This window comes from Gadus chalcogrammus, chromosome 14 (genome assembly GCF_026213295.1).
Source record: "Gadus chalcogrammus isolate NIFS_2021 chromosome 14, NIFS_Gcha_1.0, whole genome shotgun sequence".
Classification (NCBI taxonomy): Eukaryota; Metazoa; Chordata; class Actinopteri; order Gadiformes; family Gadidae; genus Gadus; species Gadus chalcogrammus.
In genome coordinates this window covers 19,194,920-19,205,147 of record NC_079425.1, presented here as the reverse complement: position 1 = coordinate 19,205,147, position 10,228 = coordinate 19,194,920, and the positions used below count along the sequence as shown (strand labels likewise).

Genomic DNA, 10,228 nt, shown 5'->3' with positions numbered 1-10,228 from the left:
GGAAGGATGTGTAGATGATAACGTGTAACACTTGTGTATTACAACACCAATGTATTTGGCTAAAATTAATATTTTTAGGGTAAGGTGCGTTACACGCAAGTTATTTGGCTCTGTATTCCCGCGCGTAAACCCGTTGGCTGCACCCTCCGCCTGCTCCAGGCGCGCCAGAGCCAGGTCACAAGAGAGGACTTCTGCGTGCGTGGAGCATGCTGGCACTCCGTCCGCCCAATGACCCGCAGCGGTGTGTTCTCATAGGCCAAACCTCTTTTAGACATTTGTCCCCTCCCCATCTCTCCCTCACTCACCACCTCTTTCTCTCGTTCTCCAACTCTAGGTGATGAAGGCAATCAGTTGAACATGGAGCTTTTCTGGATTTTGTTATTTTCTATCGTCCAACCTTATGCGCAGGGCCAAGGAGTTTACGGTAAGAACTATTCCTCTATTAACCTCTACAGATCTTACCAAACCTTTTTTGGAAATATTTATGGTTGTTGGTTGTTCTTCAACCATTACATTATTGTTGTTCTTCTTTATTGTATAAATGCCTAATTGTATCATTGTATAGGCATGATGCACTACAGTCCACATTAAATAAACGTAAAACATTGATCTAGTACAATTGAAAGACTCACAGAAACTTGCTGTCAAATAAACTGTCTGCATAAGTAATTATTAGAAAGGGTCAAGCCCTCTGAAACAGTGGCTGGCTTGCTTCTGTATAACCTGGCTGACTGTAGCAATATGGCCAGCCAATATGTCCGGTACCAGGGTTAGGGTTAGGGTCTGTCTCTGAAAAGCTTGGAAAACTAACATCCGTTTTTATTTAACTCTTGAAAAAATCCCAACGTCAAAATGAAACCCAGACTCCCTGTCTCCGCCTCATCAGTTGCTGTTGTGCACCGTTGGCCAGTTAGACTTGGATGCTTTTCCCGAGCTCTTCTGGCAGAGAAACATATTGTATATTGGCCTACAAATACTCTCTGAGCGTGTAGACCGGTAATGTGCGACACGTGGTGTATCCTGCCGTGTATGATGAGCATGTCATCTGATTCTTGGAGCTTGAACATGGCATTCTGAACCCCCATTCAAAGAGGGGAGCTGGATAAGATGTTGACAGAGTCGTACGGGGGCCCCGGTTTGGCACTCGCGCCCCGTGTTGCTAGCTGCGTACAGATGCGCGCATGAAATGGTTTTTACACACTTAACAAGAGAGCTGTTTAGCAGCACTAGCTCCAGGAGACAGATGTGACACCCTGTCCATCGGGAGCCTAACAAGCGTGAAGCGATGGATGTTCATGCTTATGATGGCTGTGACACTCGCTTAGCCATTGTGGAGATGTGTGGTGCCGTGCCTGCAGGCCTGTGTGTGTGTGTGTGTGTGTGTGTGTGTGTGTGTGTGTGTGTGTGTGTGTGTGTGTGTGTGTGTGTGTGTGCATGTTTTTGTTTGAATGAAAGTATGTGAGTGTTTGTGTGTGTGTGTGTGTGTGTGAGTGTGAATTTTTGTCGTTGAGCGTGTGAATGTTCCACCATGCATACGTTTGCATGTGTGTGTGTGTGTGTGTGTTTACCAGAGTTTGTGTGTGTGTGTGTGTGTGTGTGTGCGTGTGAGTTATATCCCTGTATGGCGTTTTTCACTCTCCGCCCGCAGTGCTAGCGTTAGCTGGCTCAGCAGGGGGTTAAGCGTGGTCCCCATGGCGCTCAGCACGGCCCGCCCATCGGCCCGCCGGGTAGTTCAGCACGCGTGAGCTTGTAACCCCGTTAGCAGAAGGGGTCGCGTTGCAGGACTTGCACTGACGGGTTCGTTGCGACATCCTCGTTATGGGGGGGCATGATGTGGTCAGCCCGGGGGCAATGGCAGCTGGAGACGCACGCGTTGCCTCGCCGTCTGCGCCACGTCAACTCGTTGCTATGGGTTACCACAGGGAGTGGCACACGTCGTTTATTTTTGCATGGGCAGAAACAAATCGGTGTACTAAGAATGATGTCATCGTTTGTGAGTGGCGGCGAGAGAGCGTTTGCGGTTGAGGATTGAAGCTCGGGGATTCTGTTTATGTTTGGACGGAGCCATTGGATGAACCGCGTTCGGTGTCTGTGGGGAACCTTCCGTGAACTTCTACGGCAGCGCTTCCCAGCGCAATGAAAAAGCCCATCAGACGTGACGCTGGATGACTCTGGTGGGGCAGAGGGGTTAGGATGTCCGGTCCTCATCGATCGGGGTCCCCCCCCCGCAGCCTACCCTGTAGGCATAGTTGAGCAAGAGGTCCTAACCACCCCCTACCTGCTCCTTCATGACCCGTATCTGAATCCACTGTAAGTTACTAAAGTGTCTGCTAAATAGTCAACGGTTTTAAATTCTGGTTGGTTGGTTCTGTATTTGTCTGTGAGCTGACAGACCAGAGAAAAGCGAGATGGGCTGTGTCACATGGTAGCATATAAGGGTGTGGGGGCAGAAGGGTTTAGCTAGCGAAAACCTTATTTTCTGAACCTTACCTCCTCCCAAGGCAGCCTGTCTCCCAGTTTGTCTTGGGCTCCTGAGAAAGCTCCTGCCATTCAAAGGAGGTGGTTTTTAAGAAATGTGGTCTTGGTGTATAAGCCCCGGTGGTATCACCTCCTCCAGCATCCCCTTCCTTATCAGCACCTGTCAACTATTAATAGAAGCGACCCGTGCTTCCCCAGCATCATGCATTAGAAAACTGGAGGTTTGAATAATGTCCATAAAACCCTCCAGATGAGTTCAGGATTTGTGATCCCAGCTGGAATTTTGGATGTCAAAGCTGTAAAACCTGTGGCAGACAATTTATTATCGTATATACAAAGTAGGTGTGAGCATAGAATATAAGAAATGTATTTACATACACAGGATTAAAGAGGATATCCTTTAAAATGTAGTTTAATAACCTGATGAAACCGAGGCTCTGACTTCATATTCATTATTTTTACATAATTCTCAAATAAGAACAAGAGAAGAACCACAGCCACAACAAAACAAACCTCACAACAAAACAAGCGTGAGAGTTATGAACAGACCCACCTCTACCACGAAATTCTTCAATTACTTTTATTTGGAGCAAACTCCTCCTAAAGGTACAGCATTACAAATCGGTCGTTATAAAGGTCATTTCCCAGAGACTCAAGTGCGGGAATGTGAGCGGAACACGACAAGCGAGCTGTTTGAAATGTTGAACATAAACACTTCGGGTGTGTTTTTGCACCCAAAAGAATTGCCACAAGTGGAGCTCTTAGTATCATATATTTGACGTGCCACTCCGTTGAGTGTCTGCTTCATCTCCATCTCCACGCTGCGCTGCGTTTCAAGCCAGTGGCCTGGAAACAGAATGCTCGAGCCTTAGACGCCCTGCTACGCGAAACCCCCTGCGACCTCCTCCCCTCTATCTGTCCAAATCAGCGCTTTCTGCGCCTGCCGCTTTTTGGTCTCTCGCCGCAAAGTTTATTTTGTTGGTTGAATATTGCCCTTTTCTAATAAGCATCCATAATTTATTGTTGGCTTTGAGGCAATGAAGCAGAAGCAGGTAGAGAGGAGGGGATAGAAGAAGAGTCGGGGCGAAGAGAAATGGGAAGAGATTACAGCTATATCCGAGTAATAGTAATCATTCTCTGGCTTCAACAGGGGTATTATGTTAACCTCATTTTTCTTCCATTTTGTCCCACACACACGGAAAGTCACACAGGTGCATGACACACACGCACACACAACCACACAACCACACTCACAGCAACATGCACGCGCACACACACTCACACACACACGCAAACAAACACACATGCATTCATGTAGCAATACACTCATGCACAGAGTTACATACACGCGTGCATGCACACACACACACACACACACTAACACACACACACACACACACACACACACACACACACACACACACACACACACACACACACACACACACACACACACACACACACACACACACACACACACACACATTCATGCATGCTGATACACTAAGCCAGCAGTTCTGTAACCTTACCTTATCTTTTGCTTTTCAACAGGAGGTCCTGAAAGTCCATTAGAACTAGGAGCTCTTTTCAGAACTTGATGTTCTGCACCATAACCGGGACAACGTGTATGTGTTTTAAATATTAGTTTGAATTACAGTCTGAGAGGGTTAAAGGTTTCAGGAGCCAAAGTTGCTGTCCTCACAATGGATGAACTGAACTCATCTTTTGAATATTCTTTGGACCTCTCTCTCTCAAATTGCATTTTATACACACTCTCTGCTTAACGCACAATTCTTCTACTATTTCCACACTTTCACTGTGATGTAATATATTTAAACCAAAACCAAATAACACATAGGTGTAGTTTGCAATGCCTAAATATTACGCATACACACATACACACACAAACTGAAACACACGCACACAAACAAGCACAAGCACAAGCACAAGCACACACACACACACACACACACACACACACACACACACACACACACACACACACACACACACACACACACACACACACACACACACAGACACACGGAAACCTTGCTGCCTTGATGCTTGATCAGCTATTCTTTTCCTTTCCTACTTTTTGGCCTGGTTTTGCCTCTTCTCCCCTCTCCTCTCCCCTCTCCTCTCCCCTCCTCTCTTCTCTTCTCCCGTCCACTCCCCTCCTCTCCTCCCCTATCCTCTGCTTTCCTCGCCTTTATTCTCCTATGCTCTCCTTCTCTCCAAACTCATCCTCCTCTCCGCTCCTCTCCCCTCACCTCCTCTCCCCTTTTCTCCCCACCCCTCCCTGCCTCTCTCCTCCCCTCTCTTCTCCTTTCCTCTCCTCCCCTCCTTTCCTCTCCTCTCCTCTCCTCTTCTCCCCTCCTCCCCTCCTCCTCTTCACCTCTTGTACACCTGACTAGTTATAAAAGTCAGACAACAGTTCTATTAACCCCTGGGTCAGCTAAGCCAAAGGGACAGTGTTGGTTTTGGATGTGTTTACGGGAGTTCTCTCCAGCCACGGTGCCTGGGGCGTAAGGCTAGCCGAGCTCAGACCACGTCCGTAAGGAGAGCCCATGCAGTGGGTGTGGGGCTGATGTATCACCCTGTGCCCTGAAGACCAGCGTCTGAGCCTGGGGTGGGTTATGTGGTGACCAGGGAGTGCTTGGCAGGCATATTGATAAGGACCCACTGACACAGACTCAAGCCCTAACTGATGAGGCATACAAATGTCTCTTTAGAGGCGACCGGCCCAGGCCTTTGTGTATTGAATATATTTATTTATAGAAAGGCGTGGGCTGGCCACCTTTCTTTCACGGCTCTTATCTAGTGCCTGGGGGCCCTCCTGGCAGTCTGTAACCATCTGATATTAACCACTTGATGCATGGAGGAAGGAACCAAAGAAAGGAAGTATGATGGAAAGATAGAAGGAAATGAAGGAACAGAGAAAGAAAGGAATAGAGAAATAGAAGAAATGAAGAGAGAAGAAAGATGAAAGTAGAGAAGAAAGAAAGTGTAATTATATGCTGGAATAAAGAATCAAAGAAAAGTAAACTAGTTAGGTTACAACTCTGATTTCAGTGATTCGAATATTACACTTTGAACGAGGACGCAAACTTGGCTTCAGAGATGCATAAGGTTATTTTGTAGTGTACTTTATTCTGGCTTCAAGTAACAGCGTAAGTGAGTCAATGCCCTTCGCGCAATGCAACACTTTGAGGTGTTCAACAAATTAGGGGGATGGGAATGCAGCATCCTTTTATTCAAATTTCAAAGACAATCTTACGCCGCAACATTATTAAGTTTGCATGAGGAAATGGTGAAGCTGAAAGATTGTGTCCTGCCGTAATCAGTCGCCAGAAGAGGAAGACTAAGAGGTAATTATTAATGTATCGGTGTGTGCTGCTACACATAAACCTTTGTTAGATGAATGCATGGCCCTCCGTCTATGTACACAGCTATTACTTACTCTCTTCTTATTCTATTTTATGCATTTGGAAATTACCCCCAGGTTATCATATTTGTTTTTATTGTCCACCAATTTGGAGATCAATAAAGTATTATCCCATCTCATCTCTTCTCTTCTCTTCTCATCTTATTGCATCCCGCTCTACTCTCCCCTCTGCTCTCCTCCCCCTTCCCTCCCCTCCTCTCTCCCGCCTTTCTTCTTCCTCCTCCTCCTCTCCCCTCCTCTCTCCTCCTCTCCCCGCCTCTCCCCTCCTCTCTCCTCCTCTCTCCCCCTCCTCTCTTCTTCCTCCTCCTCCTCCTCTCCCCTCCTCTCTCCTCCTCTCCCCTCCTCTCTCCTCCTCTCTCCCCCTCCTCTCTTCTTCCTCCTCCTCCTCTCCCCTCCTCTCTCCTCCTCTCCCCTCCTCTCTCCTCCTCTCTCCTCCTCTCTCCCCCTCCTCTCTTCTTCCTCTCTCCTCCTCTCCCCTCCTCTCTCCTCCTCTCCCCGCCTCTCCCCTCCTCTCTCCCCCTCCTCTCTTCCTCCTCCTCCTCTCTCCCCTCCTCTCTCCCCCTCCTCTCTTCCTCCTCCTCCTCTCTCCTCCTCTCCCCTCCTCTCCCCTCCTCTCTCCCCCTCCTCTCTTCCTCCTCCTCCTCTCCCCGCCTCTCCCCTCCTCTCCCCTCCTCTCTCCTCCTCTCTCCCCCTCCTCTCCTCTTCCACCCCCTCCACTCCTCCCCTCTACCCCTCCCTCATATCCTCCCAGCCCTCTTCACCTTCTCCGCATCTTTCCAGCACCCCCTCTCCCCTCCTCTCCCCTGCTCTCCTTTCTCCTCCTCTCCTCGTTGCTCCTCCCCTCTCCCCTCTCCTCTTCATCTCGCCTGTCCTCCCCTCCTCTCATGAATAGAGAGCAGTGTTTGTGTAAGGATGATGAAGGTCAGACTGCAGCCCTGATCAGCTGGGTGTAATGCTGGGATGGTTGTGACATTAACACAGGACCCTGCGATCCTCACTCAACCTAATGGATCATTAAATAGATCATTAGGTTGCTCTTAACTTCGACCGCCCCCTTTCTCTCGCCAGCTTTTCACTCCCCTCCCTTTTTCCCAAGCGAGGCTTTTCCTCTCTATATTTTTGTTGAAGGTGCTTTTCAAATAAAGTTTATTTTCATTATAATTGTATACGCTTTTATTTTTTATTAAAAGTGACTAAAAGTAAATTATTTGAGATATGTGTCATTCATGAGCCGATACTCTTTAGACATCTAGGATGCCCACAGGTAGACTGTGGATAATAGGGGTCAAACTCCCTAATTATAGACGACCTTGACCTCTTATTATCTAATTCAACCCTTCTATCTGGCTATTTGAATTAACATTTTTCTTCCGTACTCAACAGTTTTTACGACATCAGTGCAACTATGAACTACACAACACGAATAACAGTAATTTCCGAATTGTGATTGCTTCCCGTGAAGGAATTCCAAAGATGCAGTGGGTGTTTGGACATGAGTGGAGCTTACAACAGCCTCCCCTGTGGGGTGTACGCTGCCGTGTGACTGTGTTTGAGACTTACTGAACATTTGGTGTTTTATTTATTGAAGAAGGAGACGAGACAGTCGTGACTACAGAGAGAGAGAAGGGAGGCCTACATCAGACGGGGCAGAGTGTCTTTATCCTCATCAAAACACTAGCTGTTACACTCAATTTAATACCTCAGAGATGAACGTGTCTTTTTCTTTCCTATACTCTTACTAACCCTAACCCTGACTCTGAACCGAGCCCCTTTCCCTTACTCCCTTTTTCTCCATGTTGTATTTATCTTGATTTCATCCATACTCATATCAACTTATGTAACATTTAGGGCATTTAGCCAACGCTTTTATCCAAAGCAACTTACAACGGTTAATGCACACATTCACACAACAACGGTGGAGTCAACCATGCAAGGTGACAGCCAGCTCGTGAGGAGCAACTAGGGTTGGGTGTCTTCCTCCGGGACACCTCGATACTCAGGAGGAGCCAGAGATCGAACTACCAACTTTCCGGTTACGAGCCAACCCGCCCTACCTCCTGAGCTAAGCCGACCCCGTGTTCAGGTCAATGTTAAACATGCATGTCTCCGGACATGCTTCACCAGAGAGGGTTCATTCCTGAGAGGCAGGGGGGTGGGGGATTTAGCAACATTGGTTGTCGCAGGTTATTGTGTTCAGAAACCTTCGGCAACAACAGCCCGTGTGCAGTGCCAGAGCAGCTTGTGTATTGGTGAACTTCAAGGCAGAGGGGTGGGATGAACACACAGACGCCTCTGCTCCGACATACTCCGGTCCTAAATAATTGAGAGACTTCTTCTGCTGTTTTTCTTACCTCTCTGTCCCATGGCTGCCCGAGTTCAGTTCTCTCACCTTCTCAAGCTCACATGCTAACCTTCTCACCCCAATAACGTATCTCCAACCGACTTTATGGAGGTTATGTTCTTGCTATTTTCTTTTCTATTCGATTACTTATTGAATGACACTTAACCTTATCTGTCTCGTCCTTTTTATTATTTCTATCAATCCTTGTTCGTACTCTCCTCTGTTTCTTATCGTGTTAGCTGTGATCAGTTCTAAGGGGACGTAGCGCTGTGTTAGACAGGACTATGTAGAGTCACAGGAGACTAAGGTGTAACAAATCCCGTCAAAAAACGTACCCACCACGGGATGCCTCGAATGGTTCACTGCGTAAACATGCACTCTTCAGGATGGTAATATGATCTGAAATATGGGAGGGCAGAGAAAGAAAAGACGCCAGATTTTTGCAACACTTTGGAGTCACAGCCATATCATTATAATCAAGAGCAATCATTAATATTAGCAGGACTTTATTATACTTTAATAAATACACATCGTCTTCCACAGTGGCATTGGAAAACAAACGCTACATGGCCAAGCCTTGACTGACTTCCATCTAACAGTGTGATTAGCTTGAAAACCCTTGACTGAAAGTTAGTTATTTGTTGTGTAGCTTTAGCCCCGCGTCAACCTCCCTCTCCTCGCACAGTCATTCATTCCTCTAGATGGTGCCGCCATTAATGGATCAACCTGTTTACGCTCTACTAAAGTCTCACAATGAAGACTTTGGAAACAAACTTTGGTCATTAAACAGAACATGAAGGTAGTAGAACGTAAACGTAGTTAGATCCCCAGCGGGGTTTAGTACCGGAATAACCAGACTCCTATTGGAGGAATGCAAAGGCTAAAAAAGTGATCGACCAATCAGCACCCCTCCGCCACAATATACTACCGGGAGAACGTTGAACATGTTGATCCATTAATGGCGGCACCATCTAGACAGAGGAATGAATGACGGTGCGAGGAGAGGGAGGTCGACGCGGGGCTAAAGCTACACAACAACTAACTAACTTTCAGTCAAGGGTTTTCAAGCACATCACACTGTTAGACGGAAGTCACTCAAGGCTTGGCCATGTTTATAGCGTTTGCTTTCCTATGCCACAGTGGAAGACGTGGGATTTAATCACATAAAAACGACAAAGGGTTAAGGTAAAGCTACACAGAATATCTTTCTTTGCTCCTCGTCTGCTTTCTCTTCTCCAATTCGATTCCTTCCCCTCTCTTTCCATCTGTTTTCTATCTGTTTTCTATCTGTTTCTTGTCTCTGCGACTGTAGTCAATTTATTGTTATCGTCTTTGCTGAACTATTTATCTCTCTTTCTCTCACACATTTATCTCTCTCTATTATCTAACTCATAATCGCCTATTAGGAGGCAGGTGTGTGTGCATGTGAATGTGTGTATGTTTATGTGTGTGCATGTGTGTGTGCATGTGGGTTTGTCAGCGCGTGTGTGTGTGTCTTTGGCTATGCATGTGTTTATGTGTGTGTATGTGTGTGTTTAAGTGGTTTTGTCTGTGTGAGTGTGAGCGTGTGTGTGTCTGTGCATGTGTGTATGTGCATGTGTATGTTCATGTTGGAGTGTTTGTGTGTGTGTTTGTGTTTGTGCGTGTGTGTGTGTGTGTGTGTATGGGGGCGGTTCGGAAGTGGGTCTTTCATAAAGAAAGAAAGAAAGAAAGAAAGAAAGAAAGAAAGAAAGAAAGAAAGAAGGGGCAGGAAGGGGAGAAGGAGGAGGGGAAAGAGATTTTTCAAGAAGTTGCAGGGCGATGTCATGGTTACAAAGGAGTGCAAACAAGATACTTGTGCAGTATTTATACAGTGCTGCCGTATACAGATAGAAATAAAAATAAAAATGTCTCCATCATTGTGTCCACCCTGTTGTTACAGGGTGGATTTGTGTCACAGAGTGATGACACAAACCAAGACT

The 10,228-nt window shown here is 46.7% G+C and overlaps 1 protein-coding gene across 1 annotated transcript in view; it reads left to right on the top strand.

Annotated features, from left to right (window-relative positions):
• Window positions 1-357: 357 nt before the first annotated feature.
• LOC130404008 (MAM domain-containing glycosylphosphatidylinositol anchor protein 1) overlaps window positions 358-10,228 on the top strand; it is a 132,742-nt gene continuing 122,871 nt past the window's right edge. Inside the window, exon 1 of the mRNA XM_056608593.1 lies at window positions 358-424. Within this exon, the coding sequence (XP_056464568.1) occupies window positions 358-424 (67 nt within the window). The remainder of the gene's footprint in view (window positions 425-10,228) is intronic.